The sequence below is a fragment of the Heliangelus exortis genome, chromosome 16 (assembly GCF_036169615.1).
Source record: "Heliangelus exortis chromosome 16, bHelExo1.hap1, whole genome shotgun sequence".
In the NCBI taxonomy this organism is placed as follows: domain Eukaryota; kingdom Metazoa; phylum Chordata; class Aves; order Apodiformes; family Trochilidae; genus Heliangelus; species Heliangelus exortis.
Window position 1 is genome coordinate 2,663,713 of NC_092437.1, and position 21,278 is coordinate 2,684,990.

Sequence of the window (21,278 nt, forward strand, 5' to 3'; positions counted from 1 at the left end):
CCCCTCGCCCCCTCCTCTGCGCACCCATCTCCGCGGGGGTGGTGGCGGCGGTGGGCTCGCATTGCGCAGGCGCGGAGCTGGCCCCTCCCCTGCCCGCCGTCGGTGTCGCCGGGTCCCGCTCGGTGTCTGGCGGCGGCGGCGGCCGCAGCCCCTGAGGTAACAGCGCTGAGATCGAGGGGGAGGCCCGTTCGACACCGGCAGGAACCGCCCGCACCCTGGGGCCGTCCCCACCCCCCCACCCCGGGGCTGCCGGGGCCCCGCGGGGCACAGGTGAGCGCGGAGGCGGTGTTGGGGCCGGGGTTGGGCCCGGAGGCCAAGATGGAGCTGATGGTGCCGGGTGGGGGGGGGGCTGTGAGGGGAGATGGGGTGGGGGATGTCCCTGCCATCGGATGGAGGGGGGGGGTCCTGTGGAGCATCCCCCCCCGTGTCCGTGTCCCGTGTGTGTGTGTGTGAACACCCCCAGGCCGGGGCTGTGAGGAGATCCCCGCTCCCCCTCTGCCATTCCCTCCCTGCGGCCTCCGCGCTGCCGAGATTGTGGGGAAAAATAAAAAAACAACCCAAAAAACCCCCGAACAACCCGACCGAGGAAAACTGAAACCAGGCCCCCCCCCCCCAACCTCAGAAGAGGCCTGGGAAGGTGAATTCTCAATGGAAGTCACGGTGCGTGGTGGGTGAGCTCTGATTCACCGTGACGGGCTCTGTGCTCTGGGCACCCCTGGGGATTTTTGCTTCCCCTTACGTTGTTCTGCTTATAATATATAATTATTTTTATGGGTTTTTTTTTTAATAATTTGTAACCGCTCTGGCTCTGACGTGCTTAGCGAGTGACGTATCACCAACGGGAAGTAAACCTCCAGCCTTTCCAATGAGAAACTTGCCAAGGCGGCATAATTTTATTTATTTGTGCAGTGTCTTCTGGTTCTGGAATTAAGAATTCCGATCAGGTCCCGGTGGTGGTAGGAAGGGAGGCAGTGGATTCCCTGATAACACTCCTGCTTTCATCCTTTATCCATCTCTTGCTGCTCCACACACCGTGACACAAAGCTCTGGGCTTCCTTGCTGGAGTAACACCACAACGGAGCTGATTTCTCCCTCGGAGAGCAAGGTGAAAGCCTATCTGTATGATACAGAGGAAAACTAAACGTTTTTATCTTTTTTTGAGGTCTGTTTTTATCGGGCTGTTAATTTCCCTGTGCTGTCAGAGGCTGCTGTAGAGCTGAACGCTCTCTGCTGCGGTAAAGCTCAGAGAAATAAATTAAAAAAAAAAAAAGAGTGTAAAATGGGTACCTCATCTTACGGCGGGATGAAGTAATATGATTCTCCTTGCTGGTGTCTCTTTGATTCCCTCACATGGGCTTATCTGAAGGCAAAGGAAGTGTTCTGTCTGTGTTTAAATACCATTTTAGTTTGCTGCTGCTGAAGCAAAGGACTCGCAGGCCGCAGTCGCCCGGTGGCTGAGCAGCCTCGATTCATCCATTTCATTGGGTGGATGGAGCTCTCAGAAGTCTGCAGGTTGGGAAGGATTTCCTTCTGAAATGCGTCAGGATTGTGCCTCTCTGAATTGTTCAACTGAAGCAGCCACCTCTTAAGTGGAATTTATGCTTTTGACTGCAGCTGCAGCAGAGGCGTTTTGGAGTTGAAGGCATCTTGGTTTCAGGCTGCTTGGGGATCAGTGTGTGTGTTCCTGTTTGCTTCTGGTGGAAAATGGGGGAGTCCTGAGCTGACTGACAGATCCCCAGAAATAGATGCCAAATTAATTTGCATGAAGGAATTAGCTGGGATAATTCGAGTACCCCGTGCTCTGGTTGGGAGGAAAGAGGGGAAGCAGAAATCAATTCAAAGAGAAATTGCCTTTAATCTGTGGGGTGTAGGATGAAAGGAAGTTTGTTTTTATTGAGCAGCTTCCTGTGGTTTTCTCATGGTGGAGAAACTTGTCATGATGCTGGCCATGCAGAATCTGCTTCATGGATAACCCTGAGCTAGGAGATTTCCAGTCAAACAGCTTTTTATAAACATACATAAGTGCTTCTTTCCTGCCCTCCTCCATTTCATCTTGGTGATAGTCCATGGCATTTACATGAGAGATGCTGCAACGTGGTCATTTTCCTCCTAAATTTTTGATGTCTTGTGTTGATAAATTGCAGGCTGCAGGTTCAAAGTGCTGCTGAAACCAAAGCAGAGGTTTCCCAACTTCACAAAGTAGCTGCATGCTATATTCAACCATCTTTTACCAGTGAGTGTCTGAAAAAAAATAACATCTTTGTCGTGTGTTTTGTCTCCTAGTGAAGACCTGATACTAATGTTGATTATTCCCAAGGAGTAGGAACTGCTCTCAGGCTTTCCCCAAGTGCTGAGCTATCTGCCCCCTGGTCAATTGGTGTGGTCTGCCTTGTTTTTTAACTTGTTAGCAGTAAGTTGGTGTGGTTTGTGGCCAAGGTGGCACAATCACCAACCTGACTCCAGTTATGAGGGTGAAAGGAGCCTGCCAGAGGGTTGTTCTGCAGTGGAGGAGCAGAGCAAGGGGGGAAACCCAACTGTGATGGGGACAAGCTTGTGACACCACACCATGAGAAGGCATCTGTCAAGTCTGCAGTGGTGTTTGGATCTTCAAACCTCAGGAAAAAAATTGAATGGTACCAGAATAGTCTGAACATTGGTTTTGAGACTTTTACCTAATTTATGGGTTATGCCCTTGGGGCAGTGGTAGTTGTTGGCAATTAAGTTGTTAATCATCATCCTGCTTCTCTTTGTGAGCTTCAGGAAGGATTTTTTTTGTCTGTGCTTTATGCATTTTTGATTCTGAATCCTAACTGGATCACTTAAGCAGTCAGGTTTGAGATTAAAGGTAAAAAGTTGCTGATGTGACTCTTGGTTGGAGGTTCTGATTTCAGTTGCCAGCACATCCTCCCCGGGGAGGTGGGCACAGGTTAACACCAGGAGGTGTCCTGCAGCTCCTCTGTGACAGGATTTACAATAACAGGACTGCAGCTGGGCTTTAATTGCCACACTTCCCTCTCTTGATCAGTTTGACAGTGTTTTCCCCTTTTTAAATATCATTAGTGTTAATAAGATTTAATTTTTTTTTTCCCCATGTCTGGGAGGGGCAAGGGTTGGCAGAACTTTTCTGCAAAGCTTGTCCCTAGGAGTGAGCAGCAGCTTCCTCCCCAGAGTCTGCAAAATGGCACCTGGCCAGAATTTTCACTGCTCTCCTGTCAAACACACGAGCATGGGGATTAATTTAAGGTAATTTTAATAAAATAACAAACGTCCTTCACAGTTTGATCTCGAGCTGTGCAAGTCCTCTTTGGTCTTGCAGCCTCTCTTCTCCAGTTTTACCTTCCTGGGTACAAAACAGAGCAGTACCAGAGGGGGGGTTGCCTCTGCCTGGGAAGATGGGGCTCTTCTGCCACTTCTTCTGGACCAAAGTCTTGCACTACATTTTTTTTTTTAAGTGAAAAAGTTGTTTTCCTTTTACTGCAGTAATTTGAATAACTTTAATTAAGCATTGTTGGTTTAGAAGCATCCATGTAAATGTTTTTTTCCATATTTGACTCTCTAGCTACCTGGCTAGGTAGCCATCCTGGCCATCAAGGCCCTGTCCCACATTCAGGATGATTTGCTGGATATTTGCAAAAGAAGAGACTTGAAGGATAAAAAGGGAGTTGGGGATTAATCTTGGTGCACCTGGTCAGCAGATTGCCAAGGTTTATAATCTCTGAAAATTCTTATTATTGTTTCAATGATTTTTTTTTTATTTTATTCTTACAGTTTTGTCACTGTGTCAGGTACCATGTCCTGGTGCTGGCTGGTGAACCAGTGACTGCTTTTAATCCTGAAAGACAGGGATTGAAGTGGTGCTGAGTCTCTGGAGTTACTTAAAAGTTCAGTGAAGGTTTTTAATCAATAAAAACATAGGAAGCAGAGTGGTTACAATGCACACCTTCTGACTTTGGGGGCACTTTGTTTCCTGTTTCAGGCAGTGTCAACTGATAAAGAATTGCATTCCAGAACAAACATTCCTCAGAACATTTAAAAAATATTTTAATGAAGTGATAGTAGTTAAAAAAAAAACCCACGATTTTTTTTGTGTGCATAGAATAGCTAAATAATAATTATTGTTAGATTGTGGGGGTTTTACAGCATTGTTGATGTGTGGAATGTTTGGCTTTTTCAGGACAGTCTATAGGAAAAGTGAATAATAGGACCTGGATATGGATATTTTGTGGATAAGAAAAGTCCAAAGTCTCCTGATGTCATTACAGCAGCAAGTTGTGCAGTTGCAGGAAGGAGAAACTTGCCCTGGTTTTCTGTTTGCCTTTCCCCTTTGCATTTTTGGCTGTATTTCAAATGAAGATTTCTTTTCCTTTCCATCTCTCCTAACATGTTTGGTGACTTAACAGGATTTTCTGTTACTGGGAAGGTAATATCTTGGCTCTCCCATTTGTGCTCAGAAATAGTTTGTACTTCTGTGTCCCAGTGCATGGGGTGGGATTTGTGCCTCTGCCTGGAGGAGCTCAGTCATCAAAGAATTTTCTTTATCAATCTGCTTCTCATGGCATCAGGGTTTAGGGACACTTTCTGGAAAAATACAGGTTTAAAAATGTTTTTAGAGAGGAGGGGGACCTGGGAGCCAAAGTCCCCATGTTTCAGTGGGCAGTAACTCGTGCCAATGCCTGCAGGGATCTAGAGGATGCCATGTTCAGGAAATTTCTTGCACCAAGTGAGGTATTTAGAGTTTCAGGTTGCACCTGTTGTTACTTGGTGCTGTGCAACGAAGGGAATTTTTTAAGGAAGTATTTTAAGGAATGGTTTTAATTTTTCTGCTCTGTGGCCCTGATGTCAGCGTTGGGAAGTTGGGATCTTGTTGAGACACAAACCTGGCAGTGTCTGTGTCTGCAGGAGGTTGTGCTGCCAGGGGGAGAAGGGGGATGCAGTTGATGAGTTTTCCTGTGCTCCTGCAAAAAGCACCTGGGATCCTTGTGGTGTGCAGGGAACTGAAGCAATTCTTGCTTTCTTAGGAGTTATCCTGCAGCTCCTGAGCCCTCGTGTGACCCAACCTGTGTCAGGTTTGTTCTGGACACCCAGCCATGTCCTGCCAGGTCTGGAGGTGGGTGAGGAGGTCCAGCCTGGCTGCTGGGACCTTGGGGGGAGTGGATGTCTCTTTGTTTTCCTTCTTGCCACCGTGGTTTAGCTTTTGTTGCTCCTCAGCACCCCCTTGGTATCTCCTGGGCTGCTCCTCCTGGAGGAGGAGGGAAGGGGTCAGAGAATTGGTCTGTGCCTCCACTGAAATCCGAGGTGACCTGTTTCTCAGAAGCCATCACCAGGCTTATTTCCTTTCCTAAATTGAGTTAAAAAAATGGATTCAGTTACTGTTCAGAACAATGGATGGATTTAAATTCCAGGTTCCTCCTGGCTTGCTGTTCTTTGTGCACTGTAGGCATATTTTCCAGCTGATATTTGAGGAGCTCTGTCACTCAGGGGTGCTGCTTCTCCAGATGGGAATGATTCTGGTGTGTGGCAAGGAGTTACTTGGGCCTGAGTGGTGAAAGAAAACAGGTGATGAACCAGGACTTCTCTTTAGAAAGTTTCCTGTATCATCCTTGGGGTCTGGTTTGACAGATTGCTGCTCTGTCAGGCATTTTGAGGGCCCTGGTGTTAAATGCTGGGGAATAATGTTCTTGCTTTGAGTAGAACATTTTTATCACAGAGCAAAATAACTGGATATAGAACAGAAATACATTGCTTGGACTGCAGTGAGTTGAAAATATTTGTCTCCCTTAATACCTGTCTTCCTTTCTTTTCCTACCAACTTCCCCATTCCCACACTTGCTCATTTCATTCTTGTTGCACTTACAAAAACTGCTTTGGCACAACATTTGCTCTTCACAATTCCCTGAGGAGAAGCAGCCAAGTGGGGAGGAGCAGAAGGTGTGAGGAAGGTGCCTGGCTGTCATTTCCCAAGCACACCTCAGCATTTCCTGAGGGGTCTGGGTAACAGCAGTGACAGTCAGCATGCCTTTGGTTTTTTATGAGTGGTCCTGAAAGGGAATATTTGTTGGATGAGAGATGTTGCAAACCCAGCATCTGCTGTCCCATAGTGCCCAACTCCTTACCCCACTTTCCTGCATCTGAAAAGGATGTTTCTTCCAGTGACTTCTTCTCCTGATGTCTTCCATGCAGAGCCCAGTTACTCTCCCTGGTGTATTCAAAATTATCTTTCCCTCATGACTTCCACTCCTCCCCCCTTGCTGTTTTGAGCCTGTTTCAATGTGTAGCTGTATAAAATGTTATTTTAAAATAACCCTCAATGAGGAAAGGTTTTGCTTTGCAGTTAATTCCATTCCTGTGAAGGGTCTTTCAAAAGATGTGCTCTTGGTTTGGGGAATATATGTAAGAATAACCCTGGTCTGATGTTTTCCATCACTCACCAAGGGTGCAGAGGCTTCTGTCGTGCTCCAGTGTCAGTGAGGATCAACAGGAGGAATGAAAACATCATCACAAAAGCTGGAGGGCTTTCTGGCTTTGTTCTCAGTAACTACTCCAGGTGGAAAACAGAAAAAATGTGGTGATTCTCTGCTTTACACTGAAACTAAAGGCACTCACCTTGGGAATGGCAGTGATTAAATGATGCATCAGTGCCTTTTTGTTCCACCTCCTCTGAAGAGGGATTCCAGCCTGAACACATAGTTTATAAAATCTCTAAGTGTTCAGATACTCTGTTCCTGGTCCCAGCTCTCATGTTAGAAAACTCAGATGAGGCTGCCTGTGGGAAAAGCAATTTTGTGGCTCCTCTGTCAGTTCCCTGGGGTCTGGAGAGGCTCTGCTGGAGAGAGCTTGGGCTGCTCAGGTCTGTGCTCAGCCCCTCCCCAGTGCAGGGTGGGATTTTAGCCTGCAGCCTGGGCCCTCTGTAGCCAGGGGACCACTTCTCCTTGCTTTGGGGTTTTTTTTTGGTTTGTTTTTCAGCTCAGCTGGGTGCAGGTTGGTGGCAGGCAGTGGTGCAGCTTGTTCACTGAGTCCTGTGACCCAAGGCTGGAGAAAAACCTGGAGTTTAAATGCTGGTGCTGCTGTGATTGTGATTTTCATCTCCAGGTTTTTGAAAGCAGTGGTTTGGAAAGTTGTCAGAAACATTATTTTCCCCCTTAACCATCTTTTCCAGTTGGGTTTGATGTGACACAGTCAGTGCCAGCCCAGGAGATGTCACCTGGAGCTGCTCTGCCCACCTGGAGTCCCCAGTTTGGAGCCTCCCAGGTGACTTGGGCTTTTCTGGCTGCAGAAATGTGGGTGTTGGATGCAGGCTTGCAATTAGGAAAGGAAAAGGAGTGGTGATTTGGTTATTATTTCGTTTGGTTGGTTGGTTTTAACATTTCTGAAGTTATGAAGTATTCAGTCTTACCTGAAACAAAGGCAAATCTGTTGTGATGGGTTTTCCTTTCTTTATGATCTGTCAAAGAAGACTCTGAATGGATGCAAGAAGCCCACAGTTCCTGTGGTTCTTTTTACAGGAGGAAATTAAAATGTTCTTTTCTCTGGCAGTTTCTCTAAGGAAGTGAAATGATGCAATAGTGAAGGCTTCTCCCCTCTCTCCATGAGAACTGGGGAAATACAGTTGAGCAACTTAGGAGAAGAGGGGATTTTGAGATTGCTTAATTTTTAAACTTTGCAAAAGACAAAACTCTTTGGAATGAAAGTCTTCAGAATTTAGCTGAGGGGGTACAAGTGTTGCTGGATTAATTGTACATCTCAGGCTGGGAGGGCCTCAGATACAGGGGGTAAAAGTAAATCAGGGGACAAAAAGTTTCTGCCTCTAGTATTCTAAAAGCTTTTACTCTAAAAATTAAGCTTAATTCTTTAATACTAAACAGAAATAAGTGACATCAGTGTCACTCCACCCCCAGCAGTGAATATTGGGGTTTTTCTGGATTGCTCTGGTGAGCTTGCATGCTCTGAGAAGTTACAGCAATTCAAGCACTGCAGGGATTAATGTAGCAGAACAATTAAAAGTAATAATGAGGCAAGCAAAGAGAAGGTTTTTTAATAAATTTCTAAATAGCTGAGTAAGCAGACAGAGGTGTTTCCTGCCATCACAGTTGTGACACTTGCACACTGCCACATAAACTGCTGTAATGCCATAAACAGTAATTTAATTTGTCTGAAGGATTAGAGAATGAAATCCTAAGCAAGGAATCCACTAAAAAAACCCCAGGGTTTTAAAGAGTAATTCTTTTAGTTGAAGGAAGGGGATGGAAAATATCAATCTAATACTTGCCATTTTTCCTCCCTAATGTGGAAAACCTTCTTTAGAAGGTTTGAATCTTACTCACCTGTGGGGTACAGGGTCACAAGTCTTGGTAACAGGTTGGTCAATCAGACTTAAATGGGTAAATTTTAATCTGCTAAGCTCATTAGGGAAACACCACTTGTATCACTGGGGTTGTTTGTCCCAAGTTTCAATGTACCATCTCTCAGTCATTAATCTAGACTTGACTTCAGCAGAGTTTTGTCCCAGAATTTAATTTATATCAGAGCTTTGTGGGGCTGGTTTATTTTTTGTTTGTTTTTGGGTTTTTTTATTACTATTAAAGAGTATTTAATGCAGATTTTAGTGTCACAGCCTCTCAGTGTTGAGGACCTGTCTCCTGTTCCAGAGGCAAATGAGTTTGGCTGTAGTCAGATTCCTGTTTTGTGGGAGGAAGACTCCTGCATTTGAATTCATCCCTTGGGTCCTGTGTTAACTTTCCATCAGGATTTCTGTGTTAAACCAGAGTGGTTTGCATGGACAGGAGGTTTCTCAGGAATAAGAGGCTACAAACTGAATAGCAAAATACAGCTAAAAGCCTTTTGTGATATAAACTGTGATATATTTTTTATGATATAAATAATATAAGCAATACCAAACCATTTTAATGAAAAAGGAAATGTCAGTGCTTCAATTAATTGATTCAAATGACAATTTCAAGACAGCCAGAGCAATGTTCTTCTGATTTTCATACTTGTATCCATATCCTTTGCCTCTTCAATAATTGCTTGACTTTTTCAGTTCTGGTGTTTGTTGGAAACCAGGTGATATCTGTTAATCTTTATTTTAAACCTTTCTCTTTCTTTGTCCTTTCATTTTCTCTCCTTTTGTTTGTACTGGGACTCTCATGAGATGAGGAGGGGAGCTCCATGCCAGTAATTAGGAGCAGGGTATTAAGTAGAGCTCTGGGTCAGTGGATCTGGGCTGCTGGATAATGGGATTGGATGGGGAGATCAAAACATTCCTGAGTCACTGAATTTGAGTTGCAACAGAAACCCCAGCAAGGAGGAGGCCAGGGAGGGAGGATGGGAAGGACCTGGCCCAGGTTGCTCCTGTACTTTGATTTTTATAAGAAATAGTTCCCTATGGAATTAATTCTGCTCCCATTGGGTTATTTCCAGCTGTAAAAGAGGCTTTCTGCTGCTGCTGGAGCTTTGAGTTGGCTCAGCTAAGGGACTGGAGAAAAATAATTTAAGATTTTTAAATTACTTTTCTACATATTCTTAAGAGTTCTGTACATAGCTGTGTATCTCTGCTATAAAAAAGAGACTTTTCTGATGGAATTTTGATGAGGCCTGGGCTGGAATCTTGTATTTGAACTATTTGAAGCTTCTATCCACACATCATTATATTTTCATTCTGTCCAAGGCAAGTGAATATAACCACATCTCCAGAGCACATTTGGATTTTGGGTTGGTTTTTTTTTTTTTTTATTTTTTTTTGGTCCCACTTCACTTACAGCTTTCCAGCTGTGTACATCCCTAAATTGAGCATCCTGTGGCTGTTTTTCATTGTGAGTGTCAACAATTCTGAAGCTGAGGTTGCTGCTGAAGCAAAATCAATGGTAAATTTAAAGATGGGCTTCATCTAGGTATGAAGGGCATTTAAGAAAAAAATGAATTACTATGCATCTGCTAGCTGGAGATTAAAGAGAAGATTTACAGTGACCACAAGTGAAACTGGTGGACTTATTCATCTGAGGAAGTCAGTTCTTGTCCTCCTGAGAGCCTGGCTGCCAACCCTGCTGACCAGCCACAGCTTTCAAAAGATGGATTTAAAAATGTTCCTGTTGCTGATTGCTCTGTAATGAGGGCAGCCCTGGGCAGGGAACCTGAGAGCTGTTCTGGTCTCACAGAACAGGACATCCATCACCAGGGACCTGCTGGTTTGGTTCCATCTTCCTCATCTCTGCTGTGCTGCCTGCAGCTAAATCAGAATCAGAATTTCTGGGGACTCTGAAGCTCCCAGTCAAACCTCCCTGTGGTGAGGGGTGAGGTTTGCCATGGGGTGGGGTGTTTGTTGCTCAGGTGCACTCAGAGCTTGTTCTTTGGAACCTTTTGGAAGGGTTTGGGTGGTGGTCAAGTGGTGACTTGCAGGGTGAAAGCTGCTCTGAAGTCCCACTTGGGAAGTTTCTTGGTTGGAAATGCATAAGGGACTTGGTGATAAATGAGGTGGGTTGGGTGTATCCTCTGCCTGCTTCATGGGAAAGGTATTTTAATGTCTTGCAGTTGTTTTTTTTCCTTACATTTTTTCCATGGCATCCTCTAGCATTCCCTAGGCTCCTCCTGTCCCTTTCCCATTTTCCTGTGGTCTGTCCTACAGATAAAAGCCCTCAAGTCTATAGTTTAAAATATTTGTTAACTTACCTTGAGAGCTAATTGATCCTGAAGATGAGTATTTGCATTCTGGAGTAGAAAACACTTGGGACAGGACAAGCAGTGCTGTATATTCTGGAGTTTCACACCAGGGGGGTGTCTGAGTGAGAGCACAGTGAGGATACAGAAATTCAGCCTCTGAAATGTCTTCCCTGTGCCAGCTGGGAACCTCTTAAATGCAGCACAGTTCCTGGGCCTTCCATGCTGAACTCCAGGTTAGATTGCTGAAACTTCCCTGCCCTCTTCAGCCTACTAAAAGGATTGTTACAATAAAATAATGTGAGGATAACTTTGCAGTGAGCCCTGGACAGATGAGGTAGTGAACAATTGCTTTGCTTTTGTTTTGTCTTTAGGAGACTGAGTTTAAAGGTGTGTGAAGGCTGCTCCCACTTACCTCACAATATTGGAGCTAGATACCAGGTAAGTACTGTGTTTTTTCATTTCTTGTGGCATTAAAATCCACCCATTTAAATGCAAAATGATGCTGCAGACACAAAGTGCAGAGTTGCTCATAGAAATCCCTAATGCCTCATGAAGCCAAGCTTCAAACACCACCTGTCTTTCCTGATGATCCATCCTTATGTATGTTTCTCTCCTCTCCCCTTTAAAAATTATGGTTTTTTCACTCTAGCAAAATACCAGATTGTGAGAGAGGTTCTTGAGTGATTCTGGGGCAGATGGATGGGATATGGAAGCCAGTGGTGCTATTTTGTTTTTGTGGTAAATCAATATTTACTAAAGGGTTTTCTAGCTTGGTGTTTTTATTTAGACTTCTGCAAGTAAATACTGCTAGAGATTGAATTATTTAGTTTAAGATTAACACTTGTAGCTTGTGTGTGCTGAAAGCCTTTGAAATGCCAGTAATCTTAAATTGAAGTGACATTATTATACCAATCCATCACCAGAAATTATTTGTATACTGTAAGTCTCCTAAAATACTCTATGGCTTCCTGAAGGTGTACAATAAAGCATCAACTAGACACAAAGCTGGCAAAACATCCTTTCTAAGCTCCTTCCTGCATTTATGGTGTGATTAATTCTTTTTTCTTCTTCTTTTTTTAGTATTTTTAAAATTTTTTAGTATAGAAAATTAAACTGGTGAAGAGTGTACCCCAGTGTTCTGCTGTAGGAGCATTTTTTAAGTTAACATAATCTGGTTTCCTCTGCCCCTTCTGATTTTTATCAGAGGAGCTGAACAGCCACAACTCTTTTCAAAAAAATCTTTTGTCCAGTGAGAAAATTTGAGGGTTTTTTATGTCCTGTGTTCTTGGAAAGGTTGATCCTCCCCCTTGCTGTCCCCTTCCTGTTAAATTCTTTGCAGCATCTTGCAGTGAGGTTGGATGAAGTTTCTCTTCCCTCCCTGCTCCTGGCCACCTGATCTCCCTCACCCTTTTTTGGTGCTGGCATTCATTGGGATGTTCTGGGAGGATTTAATCCCCTCCATTGGCAGGGAACAATTCACTTTTCTTGGCTGTAATAAGAGTTTGCCATTATACTGAGTTAAATACCACTTAGAAAAGGGTCAGCAGGCCTGGCTGGGCAGTTTCATGAAACTTGATAGGATTCTTTTGGGAAGCTAGGAAGAAAATCTGCTTTTCTCAGGTTCAATTTACTGCTGATGGATTTAAAACTTCCAGTAACTTGTAAGGTTTCATCTCAGGCCTTTTCAGCAAGGTGGTACCAATGATCCCACTGAAAATGGTTGTATTTCTGGTGAAGGTGACTAACACAGGGCACTCTGGTGTGCAGCTGGTTAAGCACTGTCTGTTTAATCCCAGGGATTACCTTTCTGCAGAGCCTTCTGAGAGAAACCTCTGCAGGGCATCCTGCTTGGTTAGAACACACAGCAGATGGTTTCTTGCTGCTGAACACACCAGTTTTGTAAAACACAGAGCAGCTTTCAGTGCTGTGAATTAGGGCCACTTGTAAAAGCAGCAGGACAGATAAAATCCTGCCTTGGAAGTGCTCTGAACCTAAATACCTTGCACCTTTACTGTCTGCTTTGTATTTGAAAAGCCAAAGGTTGTGATCCTAGTAATAAAGCTCTGCTGTTCCCTTAAATAACAACCTTCCCAGGTGAATTCCCAGCCAGCCTGCCCATTTCATTCCACTTGTGAAGAGCAGCCACCCCATTAGAGCCAACTCCAGAGGCTCAGCAGTGATGGAAGATTGCAGCAGTGTGGAACAGAATTCCTCTGCCTGGCTTTATTCTGGTCAGGCAGCCTGACAGCCCCTGCCTGGAGCAAACTGAATGCATTTTTATTGAACAAATTGGCCCTGATTTACCAGAGGAGATTTGCTGGAGCTCTGTGTGCTGCATCCCTCTGATCTGCAGCACCTCTGCACTGAGGACCCCTTGGATTCACTCTGAAGGAACCTGATTACACCTGAATAAAATCTTCAAACAGCACAAATGTTCACAATGCCCCCAGAGCTCCAGCTTGAAGCAGCAGTAGCTTGGGGAGAGCTAAATCAACATTTACAATCTCGACCAGGATGCTTTGGTTGTTTTTTATTTTGTTTTTTAATTTTTTTACCCTTGACTTCAGATTAATCCCACAGATCCCCAGCAAAGAGCAGCAGGGCCAGAGAGGCTCCCCTGGGCTGGCTGGTGGCTGCAGGAGGGTGTGCTGGGAGGAAGCAGGAGGAGCTGCTGTGATTAGCTGGATTATCAGAGATGTCAGGATCATCTCATCATGCTTTGACCTCAGTGCTGGGACCACCTGGCCAGAGGGGGCTGGGAGCCCATGGCCCAAAGCAGTCCCTGGTGTGCTCCTGCCTGGGGTCTTTCCTGAAATACATTTTTTTTTTTTTTTTTTTTTGCCATTTTTTGCCATTTTTTGCCATTCACTGAATCAGAGTGTGGCCAAACAAAGGAGTTCTTTGCATTGTCTCTCACAGCACTCAGCAATTTTCCTCTCCAGAGCTCTTTTGGTAGCTGAACAGCATCCTTCAAAGGAAAATATTTTCCTACCCACGCATTCACCTTCCAGATTTGGGGTAGTTTTTGAGTTCTTAACCAAAGCATGAGGGTTGAAACCAGCTGTTGTTATTAATTATTTATAGCTTCCTTCTTAGGTGACCTTTTATTCAACTCACTGGGGCTACCAAGAGGAGATTGGGTGAGAGTTGGCCACTTCAGCCAGGCAGTGGAAGTGGCTGTGGTGCCCAGTGTTAAATTAATGCAAAGCTGGAAGGCCAGAGATGGAGGAGCAGTGAAGAGGGGGCTCTGAGTGAGCAAGAAATGTTCCCTCTCTGCATCACTGACACCTGGCTGGACTTTTGCAAGCATGGTGATACCCCTGTGTTGATCCAAACAGAACCAAGCTCTGTGAGGTCATAACAAGAAGCCAGGCTGAGGGTATTTCCTTCAGGTAGCCTGGTGAAAGCTGAGGTTATTAACTTTGTTATAGAAGATAAAGGGTTAAAGTAGAAATGTCTGGTGCTTTAAATATCTCTTCCAAAGACTGCCTAATCTGGTGCAGGCTGTCTGTAATGGCATCATCCAAAAATAGCCCATAGTCTTCTCCTGGATGCTCATCCTTGCTGCAGCCCTGTGGCAGATCCTAATCCCCTCAGGGTGGCAGAGGACACAACCAGAACCTGCCCATGGCATGGCACAGGGGAGGCCCTGGCTCTCCCACCTTTGCCTTTGGAGCAGGAGGTTAATTCCCATTCAGGCTGCATGATCTGAACCAGAAAAGCTGTTAAATGTTTGATCCTTGGCTTTCATTCCCAGGAGGGGAGATCCCTCTTCCATGGGGGGGATGCACAGGCCATGTCCAGCTGGGTTTCATCTAAAGGGTTTTATCTGAAGGATCTGAGCTGGTGTCAGTGATGGGATGGGGTGAGGAGGTTTGGGTTGTTGTCGGTGGTTTTTTTAATTATTATTATTATAACAGAATGTCTGCAATTCAAAATGCAAATTAAATAACTTCCCTCTTTGCAAGTGTGGTGCAAAGAGGCAGCCTTGAACCAGCAGCAGCCTGGCTGCTGGCAAGTTGGTTTTGTAGGTGTTAGCACAAATAAATCATCTCTTGTTAGGAGAGAGAAGCTGGAGTAGCTTTAGGGATGTGTGTGTATCTGTAATGATGCCCCTCTTGTTGGTTTGGGGTTCTGGAACAGAGAGCTGAGTACATACAGTAAGGATTTTAGGGCACCTGGGGTGCTGAAACTGTAATAGTTGTTTTCACTGATAATTCCCTGGGTTTTGGACCTCGAACTTATGTTACAAGCCTCTTCTTTTCAAAGCACATGTAAGCCTTATAGAAGATGGATTTTCAGCTGGAAAGACTGGTTGGAAGGCTGGTGGTGTGACTGGGGTCTGTGCTCTTCTGTCTTTCAGCACTTCTCAATCTCTCTTTTGGCAGGGGCTGGTTCTCTCCTCAGCTTAGCTCAAGATGGCAGACCAGAGGCAACGTTCACTCTCTACTTCTGGAGAATCCTTGTACCATGTGCTAGGGCTGGACAAGAATGCCACTTCAGATGATATCAAAAAGTCATACAGGTAAAGGCTCAGGGTTTACATGTGTTGCCATTAGCACAAACAGCTTTAAATAAAGTGTTCAACAAATGGAATACTTATGTGTAGGCTTCAGTTGCTTTATTTAAGCCTGTTGCTAGAAAATCCCACAAGAAAATCAGCTGAAAACATCACTGATTCTTGCAAAAAATTGGTGTGAAAAAATCCCTGGGCTTTATGATTAAGTGCTGTTAAATTTCAGATCTCATCTCTGGTAAGTTAAATCTTCAAATACACATTATTATTTGGAAAGGTCTTTAGCTAAAGTTTCATGGAATTTTAAGACCCTGTGATCAGGGTTAAACTCTTGATGTTACACAGCCTTGTGTCTGGCTTACAAAGGCCACAGATGTGCAGTATTGCCCTTTGGTTCATCATTTGCAATTCTGACACAGTGAGGTATCAATTAAAGGTGCAAATAAGGGTTAAAACTGAGTATTAACAATGACTGTTTGCTAAAAAATCCATTCAGGTTTTCTCATTCTATGTGCCATAGCTATTTTTTAAGAGTATTTTTTTCTTTTATTTCATTTCTTAGAGTTAGACACATGAAACAGCTTCACATTGACCAAGTAAACAAAAAAAAAATATTTTGTAACTTCCTCCCTTCTCACATTGCCCCAAAATCTGCTTAAATGCAAGTGCTTCTTCCCCTGAAGCCTGAGTGATGCTCTTGCAGCCTGTTTGCCAAGTGCAATTTATTTTCCGTGCAGCAGGGGTCAGCAGCAGCCTGGACATCAGGATACTTTTTTTTTTTTTTTTTTTTTCCCCAAAAAGTTGTTTTCTTTTAGACTTTAACATTTACCATAATTTTTCCCTTTCAAAGCTACATTGTAATACCGATGGCAACTGCATGGTGAAGGCTGTGGATAAAGTGGCTCCACAGCCTCTCAAAAATCAGCTGTATCTACCTAAAACCATTGAGTGAAAGTTTGAATCCTTCATCCTGAAGGCTCAGCAGCTGGAAAATAGTTTCACTTTCCTGGGGGAAAAACTGCAACATTTTTTCCTATGGAGGAAGAACCCAAACAGGGTGAAATAGAGTTGCTTTATACTCCCCTGAACCTTTTTCTAACTTTTTTTCCTCTGCTGCCCCTTTGTGGGCTTTGTGTATGTGGAGGAAGTGGGAAAGGAAAAATATTTCTCTCTTGCAGCCTGATAGTAGCTAAGCCCTTGCCAGGTTTATGTAGCTTCCCTCTAATTACAAAAACTGATTATTTCAGTCCTCACTGAGGCTGCAGAATGAGTGTCAACCCTGGACATTATTTAGCCAAACATTTACAGTTTTAAGTGTGCACTCAGTTTGTTGTTTAAACACTGTGGTGTAGGTGTGTGGGTGTCCAGATGTGTGCTTCCACAAGTCTTTGTGTTGGGTTTCTAAACATTTCCTCACTGCACACTTGCTGGGGGAATGTCTGCAGGTGCCCAGTGTGTTTCTCAGGCTCTGTGCTCAGTTTGTAGCAGGACTCCAGTGCCTTTTTTGGAGAGAGAACTGTTAGAACACAATTTCTGTATCAGCTTTCTGCTTGGGGGCACAAATGGCAAACCAGCATTTTTTTTTTCTGTTTAAAAGGAGGTGTTTGGCCAATTATTTCTGTATAAATAGCCTGGGCCTTGGCAGAGCTAGCAAATTTATCAGTGCTTAATCTGATTTTTTTTGTGTGTGTGTGTGCTGATGTTCAGAGACCTCCAGGCCTGTAAACTGCTGCTGTGCTGTGCACAGAGATGTGGCATGGTCAGGGGAGGCACTGTGTGATTTCCTGCTATTTCAGAACTCTGAAGCTTTTTTTTTTTTTCTATTCTAGCAAGCCCTGAACTGAAAAGTACTTTGTTCCTCCTGCACAGGAATTGGTGAATTAACCACAAGTGATTGTTCTATTTCTGTGTTCAGACACTGCAGGTTATCTGCAGCAGGTTGCTTTTTATTTATCCTTTGGTGCTATAGCTTAAACTTGTGGTGTGTTTTTTTGCTTGGTCTTTGCTTTGGCAGGAGCAAAACTTACTGGTGGAAATTGCTGGAGCTTAGGGGTAAAAAAAGAGCACTTCTTGAATGCCTCTCTTTTTTTCTTTTGGATTTCTGAGGGCCAAACCCAACAGTCTGAATTCAGTCCTGTGAAGTAAGCTGTAGCCTTTTGTTATCAGCTAAGGAAGAATCATCAGGGAAGTTGAATCAGAGATGACAGAAACCAGCTGGAACTTGAAAATCTCCCTTAAGTGACAGGCTGTGGAATAAAAATTTTTTTTAAAAAATTAAAGATACAGGAACCCTAATCCTATTTTTTAATCTATAACTATCTCTTTTTTTTTTTCATTTCTGCAGGAAACTGGCATTGAAATACCATCCTGATAAAAACCCTGATAACCCAGAGGCAGCAGAAAAGTTTAAAGAGATCAATAATGCCCATGCAATATTGACAGATGCCACCAAGAGAAACATTTATGATAAGTATGGGTCTCTGGGGCTCTATGTAGCAGAGCAGTTTGGTGAAGAAAATGTGAACACGTACTTCGTGCTGTCCAGCTGGTGGGCAAAGGTAAATAAACCTGCAGGGAGAAATCATTCTGGGTTGTTCCACACTCTTGAAGAGCTCCATTTGGTAGCTGGGTTTGGTTTTACTGTTGGAATTTCTTGACATGTGGTCATTAAGCAGATAATCTGAGATCTGCCTCGGGGAGGGAGTGTGGGAGTGAGGCAGGAAGTGCTGTCTCCCTGGAAGTGCTGTCTCCCCGTCGCTGTGGTCTTGGGGTTTCCATATCTTGAGTCAACACGTGGCAGGCAGAGGTGTGGTGAAGATTTCCATGTTCTCTCTCCTCTGCAGGCCTTGTTTGTGTTCTGTGGGCTGATCACAGGCTGCTACTGCTGCTGCTGTCTGTGCTGCTGCTGTAATTGTTGCTGTGGGAAGTGTAAACCTAAACCTCCTGAAGGGGAAGAGCAGGAGTACTACGTCTCTCCAGAGGACTTGGAGGCACAGTTGCAGTCAGATGAAAGGGGTAGGTAAAAATACTGAAAGGGAGGTGTCCAGAATGACCATCAGAGCCCCTGAGGGAGTGCCAAGGGTGCTGGGTGAGCAGTGGTTGCTGTCTGGAGGCCAGCACAGCTCTGTCGTGCTGGAGAGGGGACATTGTGGCACAGGAGGAGCAGCAACACTGGAGGTGCAGTTGCTGAAAACTCCAGGAGGGTTTTCAGTGGTCTTGGGGTCAGCTTCAGAGCAGTAGCTCAGCATAATTTGGCTTCTCCTTCCTGGAGTAACACTGGAGTAATGTTACCACCATGTGTGATTCCTGAAAGGAGCCCTTTTGCCCTAAAGGATGTGAGGTGGCAAGGCAGCTTTGTTCATTATGTCCTATAGAAACAGCACTGCTACCCTAGTGGTCATATCTTAATACTGTTTATGATGATCAAATGAAGGTTTTATAGAATTAAAGGCATCATTTTAAAAATCATAGAGCCTGGTGTGTGCTCTGACCCTGTTTCCAGTGGGCATTGCTGAGGATCAGCTGCTCTGACACGAAGGAGGAAATTTACAACCTGCTCCAGGGGCAGACTGAAAAGCAGTAAATTAACACAACCCTCTTAGAGGAGTGTAAAATCGTGCTGTCAGAGTGTTTACCAGGACAGATGACACATTTTTTTTTCCCCTTGGTGTGCTGAACCTTGTGTCTTCACTTTGCAGAGGCCTCAGATGCACCTATTGTGATACAGCCAGCATCAGCCACAGAGACGACCCAGCTCACAGCTGACTCTCACCCCAGCTACCACACCGATGGATTTAATTAAGTTAAGGAAACACTGTAATTAGAATGGATTAAACAAACAAACACGACAGAAAACAAACAAACAAACAAAATACATGGCCAACTCAACACTAGAATCATGAACATTAGAAGTAGAGAATGGGGAGGGGGAATAATTCTGCCACAGTAAGAAGGCAGCTTTCCAACCTGCTGAAAAGGTTTTGTAATCCCTTCAGCCTTTTGTCACCTTTCAGTGTCGTATCTTGATGATACCTGAAGTGCTGTAGCATGCAGTATTTAAAGCAGTTTAGCTACAATCTTACTTGTTTCCTTTTTTTTTTTTTTCCCGTTTTTGGTTTTTTTTTAATTTTTATTTTTTAATAGCATGTCTGGAGTTATGTTCGTTGTCTGTGGTGTAATGTATTGGGTTGTCACAATATGTGATGGAGACATTCTGCATTTTAAGCAGTGCTACTGGCCTAAAAAAGAAGATTTAAAAAGAAAAAGTTTCACAGAAGCCACCATTGTTCCTCACAGCTGAGCTGTCAAAGACCTTTAAAAGTTCAGGATTCTCATTTGAGTGCAAGAAACCAATTCTGTTAATTCCTCCTATCCCTGTGTTGTTATCCAAGCAAGTTTACAAAGCCAAGAACCAGAAAAATACCAGTCCTGCAGTGCTGGAATTCTCTTTAATGCTGGTTTTCAGCTTAAATAAATCTATCTTGAAAAATAAGAAGGGGGAGTTTCCAATCTTTGAGCAGTGAATTGTTGAACAGCTCATTATTGTAGGGCAATCTTTAGTGCCAGTGTCACCCCAGCCTCTGGTTTGGCACCAGACCAGCTGTGAAGGGGCTTTTTTTGGTGGTGAGACTTTAACTCCAAGCACAGTTCTGGTTTGGTTTGAGTTCAGTCATTTTCCTGAAACACTAAAGACTAAATAGTGCAGCTTTTCTTGAACCTTAAAGTGAAACTGGTGAATTGGTTTTCACTGAGCAAGTGAAATGCAGACAGTGGGCATCAGCATAAATATTTAAAAAGAACTGATTGGGGTTTTTTTAACATTTGTTCTAATAATTGGAGATTTTAATAGACAAATGGGGTACTACATGTTATCTTTTTAAAGCTTTTATAGTACACTACCCTTTCATTTTCTCATGAGCATCTTTGTGGAGTACTTCAATGGCTTTTTAAGAACAAAACACCTTTTTTGTGTGTTCCTATTGTATAATTTGCACACTGTCATGCAGTCAGGCATTCTTACACCAGTGATTTTCCTCAGAACAACTATGGGGAAACCATTGGAAGGTTTCCTGTACTATTTTGAAACCAAATTGTGTTTGAATACTGCTCTAGACACTGTGATTCGTTGAGATTTAACTGTTAAAAAAAAAAAAAAAAAAAAAAAAAAAAAAAGCACTTTAGGCAGTGCTGGTGTGTTTTTGTTTTTAATAATCTTCCTTCAGAAAATGTGAAGATTAAGAACAGTGACCAGAGAAGCCACACTTGGCACTTTTAGCAGTTAATTACAGCCTCTAGTTTTGATCTTTCAGGTTTTATGTCACAATGGCTCTACTGTCCTTGCATCCCCCCTCTCCCTTTTCCATTTTTCACTATTTCTGGTGAGAGGCTATTTGCAGGCTTCCACCTGGGGTCCACTTTGAAGCTGTTTTGTGCTGCTCTGCCACCAGGTCCAGGTGTGGCTTTTGAAAGGGGTGAAGCTCTGTTGGTCTGTAAGAAAACCCTCAGAAAATGAAGGGGACTCTCCTGCCAGAGAATTGTTCTGAATATATTTCCAGGCTGTCTTTTCATGAGCTGAAAATGATGGAGCAGATAAAATCTCACACAAAACCCTGTTTTAAAAAAAAAAAAAAAAACCCAAACATTGTTCTTGACACAGTCTCAGTGCTGAGAGAGGGGTGGTTGCAAAGTCAGGCTTTTTTCCTCTAGCTGTTGGTACCAGCTTGTTGCCTGCATGTGAGCTTGTTGCAAGTAAGCATGCTTGAGATACCACATCAGCTCCCCAAAAATGTAAAAAGAAATGTTATTTTTATTTAGCTGAGGAGATTTCAGTAGCTCACTTCTGTCACTTCCTTGCCCAGTGCCCTTCTAGACTTGAAACTTGGTGTTTTACTGGGAGATACTTTCAGCATTCTCTGTCTGCAAAACTCTCTTGGGTGGCCTTGAGGAGGTTTGGCTTATTTAGTTTGTCTTTTTTTTTTGACCCCTTGGAATGAAAAGCAGTTTTTAGGCTTAAAAAAACCCAGTGTGACATTGGCTGGCTGTGCTGGTTGTGCCTGAAGCCTGTTCTTGGTGTTGAACTGCACACTGGAATATGCTTGAGCATCTTGCA

General features: G+C 43.8%; 1 protein-coding gene across 1 annotated transcript; it reads left to right on the forward strand.

The window, feature by feature from the left end:
• The first annotated feature begins 86 nt into the window (after positions 1–86).
• Positions 87–19,664, forward strand: DNAJC5 (DnaJ heat shock protein family (Hsp40) member C5). Its single transcript, XM_071759998.1, has 6 exons — positions 87–270; positions 11,025–11,091; positions 15,042–15,178; positions 17,514–17,727; positions 18,013–18,184; positions 18,868–19,664. Exons 3-6 carry the CDS (start codon positions 15,072–15,074, stop codon positions 18,969–18,971), a joined length of 597 nt encoding a protein of 198 aa, XP_071616099.1. The 5' UTR covers positions 87–270; positions 11,025–11,091; positions 15,042–15,071; the 3' UTR covers positions 18,972–19,664.
• The last annotated feature ends 1,614 nt before the right edge of the window (positions 19,665–21,278 follow it).

What these genes read in the sequence shown, in the direction of transcription:
- DNAJC5 (XM_071759998.1), top strand. Translation starts at nt 15,072, where the DNA reads ATGGCAGACCAGAGGCAACGTTCACTCTCTACTTCTGGAGAATCCTTG. An exon ending in GATATCAAAAAGTCATACAG is followed by an intron (nt 15,179 to 17,513) that starts GTAAAGGCTCAG and finishes TCATTTCTGCAG; the next exon opens with GAAACTGGCATTGAAATACC. An exon ending in GTTGCAGTCAGATGAAAGGG is followed by an intron (nt 18,185 to 18,867) that starts GTAGGTAAAAAT and finishes TTCACTTTGCAG; the next exon opens with AGGCCTCAGATGCACCTATT.